This window comes from Schistocerca cancellata, chromosome 9 (assembly GCF_023864275.1).
Source record: "Schistocerca cancellata isolate TAMUIC-IGC-003103 chromosome 9, iqSchCanc2.1, whole genome shotgun sequence".
Classification (NCBI taxonomy): domain Eukaryota; kingdom Metazoa; phylum Arthropoda; class Insecta; order Orthoptera; family Acrididae; genus Schistocerca; species Schistocerca cancellata.
In genome coordinates, this window is record NC_064634.1 from 83816906 (window position 1) to 83839460 (window position 22555).

A 22555-nucleotide genomic window follows, 5' to 3' on the forward strand; every position below is an offset into this window, starting at 1 on the left:
GACTTATATTCACAGAAACTTCGTTAGGTGTATGGTCAATACTTAGACTCACTTATAATGAGGAAAGCTCTCTCTGCGCTTTTGTGCTTCTGCTATGCACATGTTTTGTGTCCGGTATTTTTTACTTACAAGGTATCAGAATTTCTTCTCTTTGTATGTTTAGATAAGTTTCAGTAATTTGACTTCAGCTGTTCCTCATTACTTTAGTCATCCTTTTGTTTACTCAGTTTACTGTGTTCATTGTGTCAGTCAGTCAATTTAACAGGTCCTGTAATTCTTACTCACTTCCACTGCTGATCACAGTGTCATCAGTGAAACTTTTAATTATGTTCTATTATGCTGCATTTTAATTCCACTCATGAACCTTTCATATGTACATTGAACAGAAGGGGCTAAAGTCTACATTTCTGCTTTATATGCTTTTTAGTGCTGGCACTTCTCTTGATCTTTCATTCTTACTTCCCTTCATCCCCACTTTGATACTTGTACACAATTTATATTACTTCTTTCACCCTATATCTTAAAAACCAGCAAATTTCAGGTGAGTGATTTTTCTCAAATTCTTTTAGGTCAAAGGGAAATAAATTTTATTTTATTTTTTTTTTATTTTTTTTTTTATTTTTTTTTAGTAGCACGTGATATTTTGATGGTACGCATTTAGTCCTTCATTGATATATTGTTACTGCTTTGTATGTTGCAGGTCGTCCAATTGTGAAAGGAAATGGTAATTTCCATTACGGGTCAAGTATAGACTACCAACAGCAACAGCAGCAGCAACAAATCCATCAACAGCGACATAATGTTGTTCTGCAGGGCAGTGGAAGTTATGGTAGCAATGTAGGAGCAACACGGTCAAAACTGGTGACACACCCTCAGAATGTAGCAGCTGCTGTGGCCACACAACAGTTAAACTCCTTAATGATGATGCACAGGCCACCTCCACCAGTAACACAAAATCATCCTGGGGCAAGAGGTAAATTAATGTTTGTAACTGTTCGTAAAACAGTTTCAGGAATACATAATTCAGGTATGCCACATATGGCATGCCATTGATCTGACGTCTACATGCTGCTCACTGTTCCTTCTAGTAACTTTTTTAATTCATCTTCCATTCCCTTCTGGAAAGGAAAAGGAGGGTTCCTCTAGATCTAAATTCTTTTGAGCCCTGCCAGTCTAGCTGGCACTGGCCTAGTGGGACCTCAATTCGGAATAATGTCACTTATGACAAGTTATTTTTGAACTTGCACAACAAAGCAGTTGCAATAACAAGAGCTATATGTGGGGCTGCAGGGAATGATATTGTTCAGTCTTGGATTTTTTGTGTATTCTGCAGTACAAAGATAACATACCCAGAGTCAGTGAGCATCATCAGACTATTCATTAGTGCACAGAACTTTTTACCACACAGGTATAAGCAACAATTTTATGTATTTCTGTGAATGCTTACAGGTTGACAGAAATACCTGTTTTTTAGTAGTAGTAGTAGTAGTAGTAGTAGTAGTAGTAGTAGTTGTTGTTGTTGTTGTTGTTGTTGTTGTTGTTGTTTTCATGCAATTCTTATGTAGTCTGTAGGGGTTTGTGGCCCACGAGTCTAGCAACTCTGTGCACCCCCTGATGTAATTACTAAAGTAATATTAAAAATTCCTAACTAGATTATTACTTGAAGGTGCTCGATTATCAAACTAGGTCATTTGTGTACACTTTCTAAAACAAAAATCATTGGAATGTAGTGTATTTTGTCAAAAGTAGAGGCTTTTGATAAAATTTGACATTTATATTCAGTCTCAAAAATTCCCTTTGTCTCAGAAATTGTGGAAATATGTATTGTAATACTAGGTAAATAATGATTTAATATTACTGTAATTGAATAGCTTTATTATAAGACTGACGAGAAAGTAAATAGCTTTAAAACTGTAGTACATATAATCTGCTTACTGATCATTGAGGGCTTTGCTTTCAGTTGTATGTTGCATGACAGTGATGTTTTGTTAATCGTGTATATGAAGTGGTCCTGTTGTGAATTGGTTAATGACTGAAGTTACTTCATCCCCTGTCATAGTAGGATCAGAGTGACCTGGCCATCCATTCTAATTTTACCTGACCCTTTGTCCTTTCCCCCAAGGAAGAAAGTAATTGTGCAGAAAGTAAGGGTAGTTTCCTGTTAACTAAAATTTTGTGTGATTTCCATAAATAAATTCTGGTGAACAGTAAAGCTGAAAAAAAAAAAAACAAGAAAACATACCAGAAGTAATGAGAAAAAGGTGTGTATTTTTGGACATTTATTTCAAATGCAAGACAGCAGCTTAACCAAAAAGAGAATCCAATATTTCTGGATAGAAAATCAGCAAGCAACTTGTTTCATGAAGTAAAACAAGATTTAGAAAAAATAATATAAAATCTTAACAACAGACAATGTTCAGGGAATAATTGCTGAACATGGAATGACTCTGTGATAGGAGTGTTAAAAAAACTGAAGTGAATAGAGTAGAGTACTGAAAGAAAAGAACAGCAAACGAGGTGTTGAAATTGGCGTGTGGTCCTTAATTGGCCCACCTGAGAAGGAAAAATGTGACAAAGACTCTGAATTCAAAGATTTAGATATGAAGGTCTTCTTTATAGGCCAAAGCAACCTCATTTAATGTTAAATTCCTTGTGCTTTTGGGTATATATCAGCAGTTCTAAGAATTTTACCTCATGAAATTAAGTAGTGTCCAGTTTATAGTTTCCTCAAGTGAATTTTCTGGTCAAATTCCTAACAGTAAGTAGGTAGACAGTGTGGTAGTAAGCCTTTGCTTGTGTAAATACTTTGAATTGTGTAATTGAGGATATGTATGGTATAAGTTGGAAAAAATTCTATTTCTGCCATATGTAGTTTTGGTAAGGCCTTATTTCCGGTAATAGAAAAGGTGGGAGAGAGGGGCGTTTGCTGTAGGAAAAAGTTGTCGAGGAATTGTGAAAAGTAGAAATTATTTCATATAATTATAGTTCAAAGTACGCTGCTAAGTTTGATTGCTGTTATTATATTTTTCAGTACACACATTTCAGTTGAATTGCCGTCAGATTGTCTGTAAGTAAATTGTACATAATTTCTAATTTAATAGGTAATTGTAGAATGGATTTCATTATTATACGCTTTACTTACCTCTGATGGTTTTTACATCCTTGCAATATTGGTGGTTCTTGCTTGCTAGATATGTTCCATTGGTGTTACTGTAGGAATAATGATTATCACCTTATCTGACTTACTACTGTATTTAGTTGTCAGATTATGTTATGCATATTGGTATTTTTGTGGCACGAATTTGCATTAATAATTGGTGGATATGATACAGACATTCAACACACATACAGTGCACTGAATGCACTGCACTATAAAATGAAATTTACAGTAGAACCAGGATACATGAATTTCCTCAGTCACACATTTGAAATTTATCATAAACCCACTGCAACAGATAAAATTTTCAATGCAAATTCATGCAACCCAAAAGCACATAAATACACGTACTTTCATGCTGTGATTAAGAGTCATAAACTTACCACTTGAAAAAGACACCACACAAGAGATAAAAATCCTGCAATATGTGGCACAACAAAACGATTACAATCCACAAATAATCACTCAACTGTAGAATAAACACGCCAAAGTAGCTCGGTCTAAGATATGAAAAGAAGTAACACACTAAAGAAATATCAACAGAACCAAAATTTACATTTATACCAACTACATATCTAGGAAAGATATCTAACAATATTAACACACTACAAAAAACACAAATTTAAAGTTCGCATACCAAACAACATACAATCACGTAAAACAGTCATAAATATAATTGAACCCAGGAATGTACAAAATTCAGTGCAGACTGCTATAAATTCTACATAGGTTAGATGGCCAGAAACCTCTCTGTTTAGATATAGAGAACATGTTACAGACAGTGACAACAAACCATCTACCTTTTTCCACCACCTAAACACTGAACAGCACACAGTAGATAAAATAGAGCAAGCTATCTAAATGTTACACAACACCGGAAGAACCACTAATGAGCATTCTGGAAGAGACAGAAATTTATGTACATACATGCCATACACAATTTCCACAAAAAATAGTAAAAGAGCAAATTGACCTGAAACACAAGCAGTACATAGAGAATTCTATTGAAATTATCCACCAGGGGAAGTGGATAGATGTATATAAACAAGACAACTAGAGACAACTAGAGATAACCTTGCTGCTAAATTCAAAACACGATGTAGGTTAGAACAAACAATATTACAACCATACAGCATCACTGGGAAACCTGTCAACAAGCAGATGGAACAACATATGTATGAAACTTAGGGATCATATAGCACATAAAAAACAAGAAAGAGATGTTTAATTCCATTTAAAATTGAATACCAAAATCCATCTACAAAGATAGATCAGAATGATAGCATCCAATGATGCTATATGGACATGCCAAGATCAAAACCTACCTTACAACAATAATAAACAGTACCGCATGTAACCATACGACTTTGCTGTCAAACAAGGCTGCAACCATTCTTATAACAATAACACTGACAGAATGGAACTAACAAGCAAATACGACAGTGACAGAACCAGTGATATTGCATGAAAGTCAAAACTGTCAGATGGAGGTAAAATTGTATAATAATAAAATGTAGTTAATAATTACCAATATAATTAGAAATAATGTACCAAAATTATGTACCATGCATTCACAGATAAAATAATGGCAATTCAAAGAGGCTATTGTAAAATTTAAAAAAATCACTTACCAGCTTACTTGGAATTATAAATTACTGTTATACGTGGTGTCCCACCTAAAACTGATATACCTCATGCCTGAGATTCAAGCAACAGTGAACTAACTAAAAAGAATAGATAATAGCATTGTTAAAAATATATTGTTGCCCGTTTATAGGAGATGCTGGAAGCGGTGGTCATGGACTCCAGGCATCGCAGACTTTGCGTGGTGACATTAGCAGCAACATGATATTCTGCAAACATGATGATGATTTCTTTAGTAATGTTCTGTTTAAGATCATTTATTGTGCGAGAACTGTCAGCATACACTTCGCTCTTTAGTGTGCCCCTTAAAGAGAAATTGAACACAGTCCAGGGATCTCTTAGGCCAGGGGCCTCTACTGACAAGTCTGCCTACCCGAACACATTAGTGATGTGGGCCATACTTCAGTTGGATGTGTGTGCAGTTGCTCCATCTTGTTGTAATACTGCATACGGTTTCTTTCTATCTGTTCATTGTGCATAGAGTGAGTCAAAGGTGTCTAGATACACTGATCAAAAGTATCCGGACATCCCCAAAACCATAAGTTTTTCATATTAGGTGCATTGTGCTGCCACCTACTTCCAGGTACTCCGTATCAGCGACATCTGTGGTCATTAGACATCGTGAAAGAGCAGAATGGGGCACTCCACGGAATTCAGACTTCAAATGTTGTCACGTGATTGGGTGTCACTTGTGTCGTACATCTGTGTGCGAGATTTCCATACTCCTAAACATCCCTAGGTCCACTGTTCCAATGTGATAGTGAAGTGGAAACGTGAAGGGACACGTACAGCAAAAAAGCGTACAGGCTGACCTTGTATGTTGACTGAGAGACTGCCGATAGTTGAAGAGGGTCATAATTTGTAATAGGCAGACATGTATCCAGACCATCACACAGTAATTCCACACTGCATCAGAATCAATTGCAAGTACTATGACAGTTTGACAGAAGGTGAGAAAACTTGGATTTCATGGTCGAGCGGCCGCTCATAAGCCGCACATCACGCCGGTAAATGCCAAACGACACCTCACTTGGTGTAAGGAGTGTAAACATTGGACAATTGAACAGTGTAAAAACATTGTGTGGAGTGGTGAATCACAGTACACAATGTGGCGATCAGATGGCAGGGTGTGGGTATGGCGAATGCCTGGTGAATGTCATCTGCCAGTGGGTGTAGTGCCAACAGTAAAATTTGGAGGCGGTGGTGTTATGGTGTGGTCGTGTTTTTCATGGAGGGAGCTTGCACCCCTTACTGTTTCGTGTGGCACTATCACAGCACAGGCCTACATTAATGTGTTAAGCACCTTCTTCCTTCCCACTGTTGAAGAGCAATTTGGGAATGGCGATTGCCTGTGGCGGAGTGGTTACACGGCAATAATATATCTACAATGGACTGGCCTGCACAGGGTCCTGACTGATTCCAGCAGAAAACCTTTAGGATATTTTGGTATGCCGACTTCGTGCCTGGCCTCACTGACATTGATACCTCTCCTCAGTGCAGCACTCTGTGAAGAATGGGCCGCCATTCCCCAAGAGACCCTCCACCACCTGATTGAACGTATTCCTGCGAGAGTGGAAGTTGTCATCAAGGCTAAGGGTGGGCTAACACCATACTGAATTCCAGCATTACTGATGGAGGGTGCCACAAACTTGTAAGTCATTTTTAGCCAGGTGTCCAGATACTTTTGATCACATAGAGTATCAGGCACTGTTAAGTGTAATTGAAAAATATGAGTCCAGTGATGCACGTGCCCGACAATGCACACCAAACGCCTGTCTTCCCAGGGTGGAGAGGTTCTTCATCCAGAATATGTAGGTTGTCCTGTGACCAGTATCCACAATGACAAATAAACCAGGCCTCGGGCCTTGTTAAGTAAAGCAGGGGGGTTGAAGTAACCATTTGCAGTAGATGTTAACGGCCAATTAACAATAATGAACTTTTTTGATACTCAAATTTCTACTCTTGCTCTATGCTCATGCTATAGGCTTTTAATTTCATAATCTTCTAGTACACGTTGACACAATGCTCTAGATACACCAACCTGCTATGATAACCTCCTTACTGAAGTGCCCATAATGCCCATGTGAATTCTGTCTGTAGTTCCAGGGGTCCACACTGTTGGTCGCAGATTCCACTGCACATTTTGAACAGATCGTACAGTCCTCCATTACTTGTACAGACCTTGAATAGTGATGGTCGTGGGAGTTTCCTACCAGGATACGTCACTTGAAACATTTCTACACATTCCTTAATGAAGTCTGCCTTCATGTAACACTCCACATCAGTTCGCTGTTATAATGCTGGCAGCCACATCTTTGTAACAAGCGAGCAATAAAAGCTATTCACAGCTACTGATGCAGGAGCGCACAGCTAAATTCAACTGTCATGTAAGGCATACTGGTTTTATGTGGGACATCCTGTACAGTGTCCTGAAGACATAACTATGCAGCAGGCCCAGAATAATATAAATAGAAGCTATTTGTTTGCTGAAAATGAATGCCATCTAATTGGATTTGTTCAGTCAATATTGTTATGTAAAGGCTCCAATAAACACTAAAGGTGGGTGCTGGAAAGAAACTGTGCTACAGGGAGATGGTTTCTTAAACTTGAGGGAAAAGATGCTTTCATTCATTTTTCAGTATAAGGGAAAGATACAATGCTACTAACCATAAAGATAACAAGTTATGAACAGGCTCAATGAAAAGACACACATTATCTTTCAGCCAAAGCCTTCTTCAAAAAAGGAATACCATTTGCATACACAAGCACATCTCAAATACACCTGATCACCATCTCTGGCAGTGAAGACCAGAATGCAACTGTCACACAGAATAGAAGCAGCAATCTGGAGCGGGTGAGGAAGGGGAAGAGAGAGGATAATACAGGTTGGGGGGGGGGGGGGGGGAAGAGGAGCACTGTCTGGTGGAGCATGTAGTAACTAGAGTGCTAAAAGGTGCAGCATGAGGGGGGGGGGGGGGGAGGATGACATGCAAATGAGAAAGACAAGGATGCATTGGCGGAGGCAGCACACAGAGAGGGTGAAAGGAAGAGGAGAAGAGAGGGGGTGGAAACTATTAGGAGGATGGTGTAGGGTCAATAGGTTACCATAGATAGAGACTGGGATAATGTTGAGAATGGAGAACACTTTAAAAGGATAACTCCACATGTGCACTTCAGAAAACCTGGTTGTTGAGGGGAGGATCCAAATGGCTAGGGTAGTAAAGCAGACACTGAAATAGAGCATATTATGTTCCGCTGGAGGTTGTGCCACAGGCTAGGTTACCTTGGTCTTGGGCACAGTTTGGTGGCCATTCATCCAGGTGGACAGTTGGTTGGTAGTCATACCAATATAAAAATCTGTGCAATGATTGCAGCAGAGCTTGTGTATGATGTGGCTGCTTTTACAGGTGACTGGCCTCTGGTGGGGTAGGATAAGCCTGTGACAGGACTGGAATAGAAAGTGCTGAGTGGTTGGATTGGGCAAGTATTGCATCTAGGTCTTCCAAAGGGATATGATCCCTGCAGCAAGGGGCTGGGTTTGGGAGTAGCATAGGGGTGGAATAAGAAGTTTCGGAGGTTGGGTAGGTGATGAAACACAGCTTTACAAGGTCAAGGGAAGGATCATGGGTAGGATGTCACTCATTTCAGGGCATGATGATATGTAATCAAAACTCTGGTGAAGGATAGCATTCATTTGTTCCAGTCCATAGTGGTATTGAGTGACAAAGGGGTCTCTCCATAGTAGTCGCTTCTTGGGGATGATGGGAAGAGTGGGGGTTGAGGCAAAATGGCATGGATGATCTGTTTGTGGGCTAGGTCTGAGGATAGTGCCTGTTGTCTGTGAAGGCCTTGGGAGACATTCAGCATATTGGGGAAGGGAGTCCTTGTCACTGCAGATATGCCATCCATGGGTGACCAGAATGTATGGGAGGGATTTTATGGAGGTGGTGTCTGGAATGCTGCTCCAGATGCTGGAGAGCCAGGGATTCAGTTTTATCTCCCATCTGCTTCACGTGGTCCTCTTCAACCCAGCACGCCACCTTTCTCGATGTTGACCACATCTTCCCTGATTGCTACATCAACACCTTTGTCCACACTAAACCAATCAACCACTAATAGTACTTGCATTTTGACAGCTGTCATCTCTTTCACACGAAAAATACACACCCTTATGCCTTTCCACTTATGGATGGCATACTGCAGTGACAAGAACTCCCTTGTCTAGCATGCTGAAGGTCTCACCACTACTTTTACAGTCAGTCACTATCCCCCAGACATAGTACACAATCAATTTCATGTGCCATTCTCCCCCCCCCCCCCCCCAACCCACCCCCCCCCCCTCCCCATCCCATCTTCCCACCACCATCAAGAAGCAGCTACAACCCCTGGGTTGTGACCCCTGGGTCACTCAATACCACCTCAGATTGGAACAAATGAACCACATCTTTTCCCAGGGCATTGATTACATATCATGAGGCCCTGAAATAAAGGATGTCCTATCCAAGATTTTCCCTTGGCCTCCTACAGTTGTGTTCCATTGCCCACCCAACCTCTGCAACATCCTAGTCCATCCCTATGCTACTCCTAATCCCAATCCCTTGCCAAAGGGATCATATCCATCTGGAATACCTAGGTGCAGTACCTGCCCAATCCACCCAACCCAGCACTTCTGTATTCCAGTGCTGTCACAAGCTTATCCTACCCCATCGGAGGCCAGGCCACCTGTTAAAGCAGCCATATCATATACTAGCTCTGCTGCAGTCACTGCAGAGCTTTTTATATTGGTATGACTACCAACCAGCTGTCCACTAGGATGGAATGGCTACCTACAAACTTTGCACAAGAGCTAGATAACCCACCCTGTGACAACATGCAGCAGAACATAATATCCTAGATTCCAGTGGCCGCTTTACTACCCTAGCCATTTGGATCCTCCTCTCAACACCAGATTTTCTGAACTGCCCAGATGGAAGTTATCCTCTATAACTCCTACTGAAATTCACACCCTCCACCCAATAGTTTCCATCCCCCTCTGTTCTTTTCTCCTCACCTTTTTTTTTTTTTTTTTTTTTTTTTTTCCCATACACCTACCCATCTTTCCCTTTCCCTGCTCCTCACCCTTTTCAATGCCCCCTTCCTTCCAGCGCCCCTTCCCATCCCACTGCCTCCAGAAATTGTGCCTGTCGGCAGTCTAGTCTCTGTACGCACCACTAAATAGCCCTCTTCTCTTCCCCCACATTTACCCTGCAGTCCCTTCCCCTGTCCAACCCCATCAAGATTGCTGCTTTCCGTCTACATGACATTTTCATTCTGGGCCGAGCTTTTGGGCAGTTGTGTGTGCATGATGTATGCTTGTGTGAATGAATGTGTATCTATTTTCTCTCCTGAGAAGGCTTTGGCCTAAAGCTGATGGGTAATTGTCTCCATTGTGCTTATCTGCAACTTTACACGTCATCTTTCTACGGTGATAGCAATCTACACTGAATAGCCAGGACATCATAACCACCTACACACACACACACACACACACACACACACACACACACACACACACACACACTCTAATTCCTGGAAATTCTGGGGAGGGAGCCAGTGAGCTCTGATGCCACGTTTGAATCCCTAGAGATGTTATATTGGGTTCAGATTTGATGAGTGTGGGGACCAGCACGTCAAGTGAAACTCACCACTGTGGTCCTTGAACCACTCCATCACACTCCCGGCCTTTTGATGTGGCACTTTATATTGTTGCTTGTTGAAAACTGGCCGCTGCTGTTGCCAAACAAGATTGTCATGAAAGGGTGTATGTGGTCTAAAACCAGTGTACAGTATTCCTTGGCCATTGGGGTGCCTTGTGACAGTTCCCCTGTACCCATGGATGCCCACTTGAATGTCCCCTCAGAGCAAAATGGAGCCACCACCAGCTTGTCTCCATCCCACAGTACAGGTGCCATGGAACCGTTTCACTGGAAGAAGACGGGTTCGTGCTCTATCATCAGCATGATCAAGAAGGTATTGGAATTCATCAGGCCATGCAGTGCTTTGCCACTGTCCATTTCAGTCGTAGTTGTCGATGTTGTGGTGTTGACATCGGAACATGCATGGGTTGTTGGATGCGGAGGCATATTGTCAGGAGGGTTCGGTGCAATGTGTGTTCGTACACACTTGTACTACTCACAGCATTAAAGTCTGATGTTAGTTCCACAGCAGTTCACCACCTATCCTGTTTCACCAGTCTGCTCAGGCTACAGCGTCAGACATTTGTAATAAGCAATGGCCACCCAACCCAACATCTGGACGTGGTTTCACATTGGTTTAGTCACATGTTAAAGACACTTACGACAGCACTCCTCGAACATTTGACAAGTTGTTCATTTCCAAAATGCTCATGCCAAGCCTATGGGCAATCACCACCTCCCCACTCTTACATACGAACAGCACACTCACTGATACTACATGAAAAGTGCATGTGTCTGACTAGCAGTTATTTCTTGCCAGGTGACACTGCTATTGCCTGGATGGGTTTATATCGATAGTAGGTCGGTGGTCATAATGTTCTGGCTGATCAGTGTAAATTTTTCTTATGTGGTTGATATTCCAACTTAGTTTCCATTGTTCAATTTTTTCTACGTGTAATGTAAACCTTGCATACTGATTAATTAGCTAAATTTACAGAAATTCAGTTATATTAATACCGTATTTACTTGAATCTATGCCGCACTTTTTTTTCCGGTTTTTGTAATCCAAAAAACCGCCTGCGGCTTAGAATGGAGTGCAAAGTGTGCGGAAGTTCTGAAAAATGTTGGTAGGTGCCGACACAGCTAACTTCTGCGCTAACTTCTGCCGTTGAATATATGTAGCGCTACACAGGCATGCTTTGCAGGCGCGAAGGTAAATACTGGCACCAAAACCTCTGCGTCAGTAAATAAATTTATTAAAAAAAAGGTGGAAGACGAGCTTTTTTCTCCACCCCGAGTTTTGACCACTGCATTTTCATACATTATCCAACAAAGTAAATACACATTTTGTATTGTTCATCTTCGAATGTAGCAGCATTTCAATGAACTACGAAAATCCGACTGGAAAGACTGTTTGGTATGTTTGTCAATATGGGAAACTCTATGTTCTGAATTTTTTCATACCTGTGAGAAGAGATGGTTGCTAATAGGGACTTTTATGAATTGTGAATCACATGCAGTATTCTCTTCACATTAAGAATTACACGATATAAACATTTTGCCATGTATTCTTTCGTGTTTGCTATCATCTCATTTAAATCCTGCCTGCCTAATAAACTACGAAACTAGAGAGAGACAACAGCAAACGCGGAAGAATACACATATCATGTCATGTTTATATTCATATTATTTTTATGCCTAATAGTGATACTGTCAGAAATGAAGCATGGCAATTGACTAGATTTTTAAATCCAAGATGACTCTAATTTCTGTGCAGAATGTAATGTACTGAAGAGGCGTCTGCAAAGATTTTCAAACGGAGAAAAATTTTCGCTAAACTCTCGTTCAGAACATCATCTATCATACACAGTCTATTATTTGGTTCTTGTTTATCACTATCACAGAAAGCAGCAGTGTAAGTAACAATAAATAGCAGTCTCTTGCCATTGTTTCGCTAATGACACGAGTTCTCCCCCCCCCCCTCCCCCCCCCCCTCTCTCTCTCTCTCTCTCTCTCTCTCTCTCTCTCTCTCTCTCTCTCTCTCTCTCTCTCTCTTGTGCACATAAGCAAGCCATGCCGCGAGCAGCGACTGGCCATAAACACTCATTATCAGAATGCGACAAACAACGCATGACACAGTACAGTAATGCATTTTCAGCTTAGACTGACGTAAACACCTATAACAAAGAGAACGGCACTTATCAGATCAAAGAAAAATAAGCAATCGATTCAAATTAGACGAAGCACATGAAAAAGAAAGGGTACCTGTATAAATATGGACAGAGCGCCTGATGCATAGCAATGGCTACCTGCGAAAGCTTAACTGCTAAGCTTACAACTTGAACCAAACTACTGCAGCTGTATCGTCATTCATTCGACCTAAATTGTCTCTCGTATTATAATGGACCAACTTTGTTTCGATTCGGAGGTGCGGCCTAAAACTTTTCTCTCCCCTTGAATTTAGAGTCTCAAATTTCAGATGCGGCTTAGATTCGGGAATTTTTTTTTTTTTTTTTTTTTTTTTTTTTCTCTCTTCGATTTAGAGTCTCATTTTTCAGGTGTGGCTTAGATTAGAGTGCGGCTTAGATTCGAGTAAATACGGTATGTACAGACAGCTGTTTTTTCCCATACACCATCCATGAGTGGAACTATAATAGCATCAGGCTGACACAGATAAAGTGACTCGGGTGAGAAATGAATTGCAAATGTGCTTTGGAAAACTCATTTCCTGGAATCAGAAATGATGAAATTACACATTCAATTTTTCAAGTTACTTTATATATTTAAGTTGTAAGACATATGTAGGTTAACAATAAATATCATGGCAACTGATGACTGTGTTCTCTTGCAAGCTCAAACACTGCAAGCTCAGCTGGTAGGCTATCAGCAGTCGCAGCAGCAGCAGCGAAACATCAATCCTGCTGTGCAACAGATTTTGCCCAACCAAAACTATAATACAGGGCGCAACACTTCAAAGCCAGGTAATTACAGAAGATATTTAATTGCAAAAGGCTGGCTCTTTGTCTTAATGTTGATGATGGAGACTAATTTCACTCATTTGCATGCTGAACTTTAGTCTCTTCAGCTGGCATGGAAAAAATAATTTAAATTTGAAAAACAGTGTTACGTTTTTTGGATACAAAGATGGCAGGTCCAAGAAATATAAAGCTGGAGGAATAAACTTCTATGTATGAGGGTTGTCATTGCCACTAATGGTTTTTCATTTTGTCTCGTCCTAGAACACACAGAAAACAACATTATCAACGTTATAATTGTGATAGCTGTCTATTTTCATAATAGGGCTTTTGATGAGTTAGATTATACTATCATTTCATTATAATCACTTCATGTAGCATCTGCTCTTACCCTCCTCCACATCCAAAGCAAAAAGACATTTATTGGAATGGTATGTAATTGTTAGTAGTTTGGTAATGGGCCCTTAGCAGCAGCTATTATAACACAGTATAAATATATATTCAAATTACATGGAAAGTTCTGGCAGAGTGTAAATAATGTAGTTGTCTAACTACTAACCAAATAGTATAGATCTGTATTTGTCCAAAAGGTAGCGAACTATTGTCATGGTTGTGTGCTGATTGATGACGAAACACCTCTATTGTTGCTTAAGTTGTTACCATTACTTCTAAACTACCTATGTTGAAATAAATTTTCAAAGTTTTGAAACTCTTAGGCTTTTAAACTCTCCCATCATAAGAAATATGGTAATTTTGCTGTAATTAAAGTATTACCATCTTTAAACACCTTCAAATTCAGTGTCACCGGCCCTGGCCATCCTCCTGTTTAACAGTACAAGAAATCCTGTTGAACATAAGTACTTTTTCTTTCTAATCAGCTACATATTGTTGCCCTGGTGTCAAAGGTGTAGCTGTTCCATTCACTACCATTGATGTTTCCCCCTCCTCCCGCTCCCCCCTTCCTCCCCGCTCCCCCCTCCTCCCGCTCCCCCCCCTCCTCCCCGCTCCCCCCCTCCTCCCGCTCCCCCCCCTCCTCCCGCTCCCCCCCTCCTCCCGCTCCCCCCCTCCTCCCGCTCAGTGTTATCAGTTTCAACGTCTTGGCTCACTTCATAAGTAAACTATCATATGTAAAAGTCAATAAAACGTCATTTTAACCAGGCACATGGATGCATGCCATGTATCAGATTGCGAATCTTTTTTGGTTTACTTTCTTCTGTAACAAAATTATTAAAAGGAAAGTTGCCACTCGCCATATAGCGGAGATGCAGATGGACTCAGCATCTCTGCTACATGGTGAGTGGCAACTTTCCTTTTCATAATATTGTTACATTCCATCTTGGATTTTCCATGCTTCATTACTTTCATCTGTTTGGTTTTTAGAACTTTCATCTGAGTTAAAGAAAGTAATAAATTTACACATGGTCAACCACACAATTACCCAGTGCTTTCATTATAACATCCCTGCTGCTTCTTAATATGCCATCCCTACAAGTTTTGATTAACAATCCCTTGTATTTTATACACAGACATGATATCAGACACGTCAGTAATCAACAAAATTTCAGGAAGAAAAGTTTTGTTCCAGTTCCATTGCTATTGAAACAATGCTTTGACAATTAGAGTAAAGAAATGCAGTGTTAGGTTTAAGTTTAGAGATGTGAAGCAGAGTACTTAGAACACAATAGTACTGAAAACTTTTTCCCCCACTTTAAACATTTTCCTTTCCTGCTCTTCATATGGTTTCCCACTTGTTACTTTTCTTCTTCCATTTAATCACATTTCACTGCTGCATTTGTTGCAACACAAATACTTGCACTCCCTTCTTTACAGTCACTACATGTGATAAACTGCATGTATCCTTGCAGAACAGGCAACAAAGGGAGCAAAGGTGGCAAGAGAAAAATCTATAATTGCGTATTTACCTACTCCTGTTGCTCCATCCAAAATAAGAGTATATCACAGTTATTTCAATTGAAGGAAAGAAATCTTATTTCTTAATCCCTTAGTTGAAAAAAAACTCTTTGCCATAATGGTGAATTGATGTAATAAAGGGGCATTTGCTACTCCGTAAGTGTTATGTTTACTCAGTAGTGTAGCACACTTATTAAATGAAATGAATAATTTCCTGGGTATGAATATATATATAACAGTTGCTTTGGAAATGTCTTCACATTAACCAATCTTCCACAACAAAGCAGACAGGGGTATAAAGCTTTCATGGTAAAAATTTATAAGATATCACAATATTGCAAAAAGTGTGCTATGCAGATAAATTCACATACTGGTAACAGCTTCGCAAGATCAAATATTGCACTAATTTCTATTCTTAGACAACAACAAAGAATTTTCCATTTTCCGATTTAATCTTTTACTTTTAATATGTTGGGTCAGTATGAAAGTTTCATTTTTATTCATGTTATGTCAGATCACACAATTACAGTATTTTGAGCAAGATGCTCCACAGTCTAGTTTCTAGAAGACTTGCCAACTTTAACTCTTTGTATACCATCAAAATGCATTCTAATGCTGCTTTTCATGTGTGTGTTTTCTTTGGAGGGCAACATTTTCATGATCTGTCATGCATATCCACCTTTTACTGTTCCTTTGTCTTCATTAGGTTCCATAAGCAAAATTCCAATTTTGTTCAATCTGAGAACTTAATGGCAAGTGATGGTACTAGCTCATCAATAAACAGATTAGTGCTAATACTGTTAAAATATTGCATAAAATGTTTGAAAAATGTTGCATTTGAAGTGACAAACCTAGAAAAAGTCACATTTGAAGTGACCAACAGAATGTTCATTGCTACAGTAACACATTTTCTAAAAGCTTCAAAGTAGTATCTTCCTAATTTATTCTGCTAGGTATTAATGGAAGAAAAAGAATATCCATTTTGCTTCAGAGGAGCCTTTGCTGCACTTCAAAATATTGACTATTCCATCCTTTATATTACCACCAGCCAGAATAGTTATTATCCTGAAACAAAATTTTTCCAGCTGTAATGTCATCAGGAAGAGACTTGACACTCCTCAGATTTAACAGTGCTGTGTACTTACTGATGTGTTGACCTAATAAAGAGCATTAAGCTGCAGTTTTGCAATTGTTGATAGATATCTACCAAAATATCTTGTAAATAATGGAAGGAGTAAATATAATCAGTTACTAAGTAATAGTGCTCAGCACTCATCAGGTTTATAAAATAGATCAAATTATTATTAAGATTTTGGTGTGTGTGTGTGTGTGTGTGTGTGTGTGTGTGTGTGTGTGTGTGTGTGTGTGTGTTTAAATAGAGAACTTTTTTTTATTCAGTTACTACAGGAAAGAGGCAGGTTTTCATCTTAACATTATTTATTCACTTGTTTTCCTTTTAAATGATACTTCTAAACAGAAATGTGTAAAGATTACTAAACTGTGTGCAGATATGAATGGATTTTTTCCTAATATAAATGTAAGTTCTGTTGAACTACAAAGGTCTATATCAGTAGAACTTCAAAATACCTCGTAAAATCTTTCATTTCATTGTAATCCAAAGATGGTATCACTACCTGGCGAAGTTTATTGTATCTGTGGAAGTTGGTCTGAGGATAGATTTTGCCAGTGACATTCCTATGTGCCAAGGGAACATCTTTTGTAATAGTTCTGACAGTTATTCTGTTTGTTTCTGTAGTTTTTCCATTCATTTTTTGTTTCTCTGTAACTGACATCCTTCATTTGTGATATGAACATTACCTTTTAAATGATGTGTTAGGCACAGTTGCAGAGTCACGTTTGGCCGGAGGACTGCAGCGACCATCCCAGCAACAGCCGCAACAACAAGTTCAGCAGCTCGTAACACGGAACAGTGCAATTCCTCAGCAGAACAGGTCAACTTCCCCAACCAGTAACCAGTTGGCTCGCTGGTTTTCTCCAGAGTTGCTGGCCCAAGCACGTGCAGGCCAGTTGCCTAATATGCCCCCTGTGCCATCAACTCCAAATGTCTTGAGCCTTGAGGAACTGGAACGGCTGCAGCAGTCTGCAGCTGCAGCTGCCGTACACAACTAGTACCTGTCTTCTCGTTGCTGTCATTTACTTCATTATGTCTCAGGCTGGTGCAGTCCTGTCGTGCAGAATCTCTTCCAAAGAGTAAACAGTTCTGTAGATATTGGTTAGACATCATCACAATGTGAGGAAAACTTCGGTGCTGGAAAGTTTAGTAGTTTGACGTGTGTGTGTGTGGGGGGTGGGGGGTTGCAGGTGCTTGTGCACATTTTTGTGTAGATAGAAACGTGCTGTGTGTAGTGGTGATGCGGTCTTTATTTCCTTTATACATGTGACCACAAATGTGTAAAAAGTCTGGTGATTAAGCATTGTACTACTTATTTTGTAAATTTTCTTAGAGTTTATATTATGAAAGTTACTTACGTAAACTGTTATCCCTTGCAGTGGAAGTAACCCAAGAAGAAGACTGAATTTTCGTAAATGTGAATGCTACTGTTGAAGAGTGTGCTACAGAACTCTTCACTCTGTTCAGACCGATGTTAACACAGTGATTAGTATTATGAGAGTTTAACTTTTATTGTAAGCAACTTGGATAGGACTTCAAAAATTTTAAATTTTTTGTGTTGAGCAGGTGTGTGAAAATTACTCTGAAGCTGATGGTAGCTGTTGAATTCCTACATAAGTGAGCACAGTTTCTTGCAAATCAGTTTAGAGAGTAAAGTGCAGGAGTTGCATTAAATATTCTGTAAATTTCAGACGTCACATAAAGGTTTGAGAGGCCTATTATGTTTCCAGTCCATTAATTTGATTTTACTGAATATGTTCTACTTCAGCATGTGTAGCAGTATTTCATTATCATAGTTAAACATTCAAAGTTCATTATGTCAGACACAAGCGTGCAGTTTTAACAGATACACAGAAACTGTAATTGAATGAAAAGGTTACCTTAACTGCATGCAGTTTAAAAAGTTATTATAGTAAGTTGATGTGATGTTAGATTAATCTTGTAATAATTTGTCAAGGAGAACAGCAGAATACTTTTGGGTATGAAAGTGGAACAAGTTGTATCAATACCGTTCTCTAGTGTAATGACATTCTGCACGACTGAATATTGTCCGTATTTGATGCTACTTCATTGTTGCTCTTCAATGTTGTTGAAATTCTTTGAAGTAATCAAGGTGATTATGAACTGACATTCCTTAAAAAGTTTTAAAATGTTGTTGTTTATCTTGATTTATAAACTTTCATTTTCCTTTGTATTTTGAATGCGTGTGTACATTAAACAAAACTGCCATAACTTGTTCTTTCGCTCAGTGCTGCCTGAGGAAATATTTTTATGATTGCAGTAAGCAACATACATGTTTCCAGTTGACAGAAAACAAACTGTTCCATTATGGTTTTCTTCAGGGACAAAATATAAGACTGTTTTAAAGCTTTGTGTGATGTTTTGTGCTAAGTAATTTTGTAGCACTTGTTTGGCCATGTGTTCAGTGAAGTGTGTGTGTATGTATTTTGAATGAAAGTACAAATGTGTGATAAATATATTTTCGATTACTGTACATTGTTGTGGAAATAAGAGATCTGTTTCTTGGGTGATTGACCATGACTGATACATTATAGGAAGAAAATTGTGTAGCTATATTCTGCTTTTTCTGTAAATTGCTTCAAATAAAATAGAGTAAAAGTATTAGAAGAACGACATTTTGATGATGTATTATAGTGACGGAGAGAGCAGCTGTATAATGTACATAAATGTGTATATAAATATTTATGAAAATGGCACAGATGTTGGGCCAGAGCACACCAAATTCAGTGTATATTGTAAAAATCTTACTAATGTTAATACTCGTGAGTGCAAACAGTAACACTGCGGTGATTGTAGTTGGTGCTGATAGTCCAGAGGAAAAATACAGAAGACTGTAGTATAGAATTTCATCATTATTGATGATTTTCAGTTATCAGCATTGATTACATTGAAACAGTTGAAAAATTGTAATAAGTTTGTGCCAGCCATTGTTCCCAGTGTTTTCTTGATTTTCTTTTGAAATGTCATTGTCATTGTAAAGTGGTAGAAAACTGATGTACATAAAGTTTTGAGAAGAAAGAAATGTGTTATTTATACCTTATTAACAGACCCTGTATGACTTACATAAATTAAGCTCTCATTTCAAGTTACATGCTGTCATCCGAAAAACTAAACATTCATAATTTATTGTTCTTAAAAAAATGTAGTGATTCAGTGCACCTAAGTGAGGAACTCAAGTTCCCTCATTCATAGGCACAGATTTAATTCTTGTAAAACTGTAGACTTCAAGTGATTATTGCTGTTTTGTTGTAAAGGCAGTTTTATCCCTGCAAGCAAAGATATCAGTAGCATAATTAGATTTTCACTCTGCAGCGGAGTGTGCGCTGATATGAAACTTCCTGGCAGATTAAAACTATGTGCCCGACCGAGACTCGAACTCGGGACCTTTGCCTTTCGCGGGCAAGTGCTCTACCATCTGAGCTACCAAAGCACGACTCACGCCCGGTACTCACAGCCTTATTTCTGCCAGTATCCGTCTCCTACCTTCCAAACTTTACAGAAGCTCTCCTGCGAGGTTCGCAGGAGAACAGGGTAGGTCATGCTGAGAAATAATCAAGAAAAAATTGATACACTTCACTGTTTCAGAGTTAATTAGCATTGAAGTTAGCCAATTGGGCAGTTGTGTATACAAACTAAAATGGCCCGCTAGTTGTGATTAATATTAGTTCTCGTAGCATAGAAGACATTGCAAGAGACTGCTCAGCCTTTGGGTTGGGTTCGATCCCTACTAACATCTCGTGTCCAAATTTTTTTTATTGCTATCTTGATAGATTTTAGGAACCAAAATGAACAACACATTTGGTGGCACCGTGTCTGCTGGGCTACTTGTACTTGCATGCATGCACAATATGCACAATGGTGTGATTGGGTGACTGAAGAAACAAGGTTATGGGAATTTCATGAAACGACATTGGTGCAACAAAATCCTTTGTTTTAATGATTTCCACACCTGACTCACATATCATATATCCATGACAGCCAAACGAACTGCCTGTCTTCAGACTTATTCAATATCCTCTGTCAATCCTATCTTGTAGGGATCCCATACTGCACAACAGTAATCTAGCAAAGGATGAATTAAGTGTAGTATAGGTATAGTAGACCTGTTGCATCTTATAAGGGTTCTGCCAAAAAAGTCTGTGGTTTGCCTTCCCCACAACATTCTCTCTGTTCGTAGTTGTAATTCCTATAGTTAAACTGACAGCCTTTAGATCTGTGTGATTTATCATGGAACTGAAATTTAGTATTTCTTTTAATACTCATGTGGGTAACCTCAGTTTCCTTTCTTTAGAATCAGTTGCCATTTTTCATAACGTACGCATATTGTCTGTCATTTTGTAATTGGGTTTTGGTCATCACATGACTTTACAGTAAATTACAGCATCACCTGCAAACAATAAAAACAAGAGCACTGTGCATAATATCTCCTAAATTGTTTATGTAGATTAGTAACAGCAGAGTGCCTATAGCACTTCCGTGGGGAATGCCAGGTATCACTTCAGTTTTATTCAACGTTCCGTCAGTTACTATGAACAATGATCTTTCTGACAGGAAATAACAAATGCAGTCGCACAACTGAGACAATACTCTATAGGCAAGCAATGTGATTTTAGGTATCTTGTGAGAAACAGTCAAAAGCCTTCTTAAAAAATTTACAGGTGACCTCGGCAGTTTGGTCCCTTTTGACATCCCCTGTTAATAACACTCGTTACTCTGTGAGAATAAAGAACTAGTTGTGTTTCACAAGAACAATATTTTCAGAACCTGTACGACACGTCAATATATCGTTTCCTTAGAGAACTCCATGTTTGAACACAGTATATATTCCAAAATCCTACTGTTAATCAACATTAGCAATATGGGTATGTAATTAAACTGATTACTCTTATTTCCTTTCTTGGGTATCAGTGTTGTGCAATGTCACAGTCTTTAAGTACAAATCTGTAGTCAAGCAAGAAGTTGTATATGATACATGAGTATGGAGCTACAGTACCACTCTACACTGAAAGGAAACTATTTAGTATACAATCTGAACCAGAAGGCTTGCCTTTATCAAGTGATTTAAACTGCTTCATTATGCCAAGGATATCTACTGTAGCAATTTTTATTGGCATTGGTTACTGATTAGAATTTTGGATTATTTACTTAGTTTTCTTTGGTGAAGGAATTCCAGAAAAGTGTTTAGTAACTGTGCCATATGGGCACTGTCTTCAGTGACATCGCCCTATCATGCAGTGAATGTACTGATTGTCTTGCTACTGGTGTACTTTACATACGAGACTATAGGTTTTTTGCCAGATTTTGAAACAATTTTGTTGCAGAAGCTAAATTACTAAAAGCATATCTCACTGAAGTCCATGCCAAGCTTTGGCTTCAGTAAACCATCACCAGTCATGGAGATTGTGCATTCTTTTGACTTTGGCAATCTTTCTTTCTTTCTTTTTCTCCTTTTCTGATAATGTTCCGACCTGCCTAGTGTACCATGCGGTAGGCTATCTGTACTTTGTCTTTTAATTGTTTGGTATAAATTTCTCATTTGCTGCCAATATTGTTACTTTGAATTTAAGCCACATCTGTTCTAAACTAACTAACTTTGGAAGGTTTTAAGACACTCTTAGACAGGCTGCAAGTGAATATTTGTCTGGTTTTTCAAATAAATATTTTGCATTTGTTCATGGTGATTTGGATATGGTGTTGTCATGCTACAGTGACATTTTGGTCATTAACACTTTCGCTGCAGCTGACACTTATAAGCGTCACAAGCCACGAGCCAGTGCGGCTGATGCTGATAAGCATCCGCACTCGCTGTCGGATTACTGTCTAGTTGCAGCATCAAAGCATGTAAACTTTTGTTTTGTGTGGTCAGTTATCGAACGTATATTGTTCGTAATGGCGGTTAATGAACCGACACCTGGACCTTCCAAAGTGAAAAGGAGCAGGAAAAGTGTTAAACTGACAAAGGAAAAGTTACTTAGTTTACTAGATGACAGTGATTTTCTGTCTAGTGAGGACGAGGCATACCACAGAGTTTGTTATTTAG

The 22555-nt window shown here is 39.1% G+C and overlaps 1 protein-coding gene across 8 annotated transcripts in view; it reads left to right on the forward strand.

The window, feature by feature from the left end:
- LOC126100417 (eukaryotic translation initiation factor 4E transporter-like) overlaps positions 1-19531 on the forward strand; it is a 274981-nt gene extending 255450 nt beyond the window's left edge. For 4 of the 8 annotated variants that reach the window (XM_049911013.1, XM_049911016.1, XM_049911015.1 and 1 more), the window contains 3 exons: positions 701-973; positions 13329-13457; positions 17200-19531. In XM_049911013.1, coding sequence (XP_049766970.1) covers positions 701-973; positions 13329-13457; positions 17200-17492 — 695 coding nt within the window. In that variant the 3' untranslated portion in view covers positions 17493-19531. The remainder of the gene's footprint in view (positions 1-700; positions 974-13328; positions 13458-17199) is intronic. The other 4 variants (XM_049911014.1, XM_049911020.1, XM_049911017.1 and 1 more) reach the window with 4 other exon arrangements.
- Positions 19532-22555: the final 3024 nt, after the last annotated feature.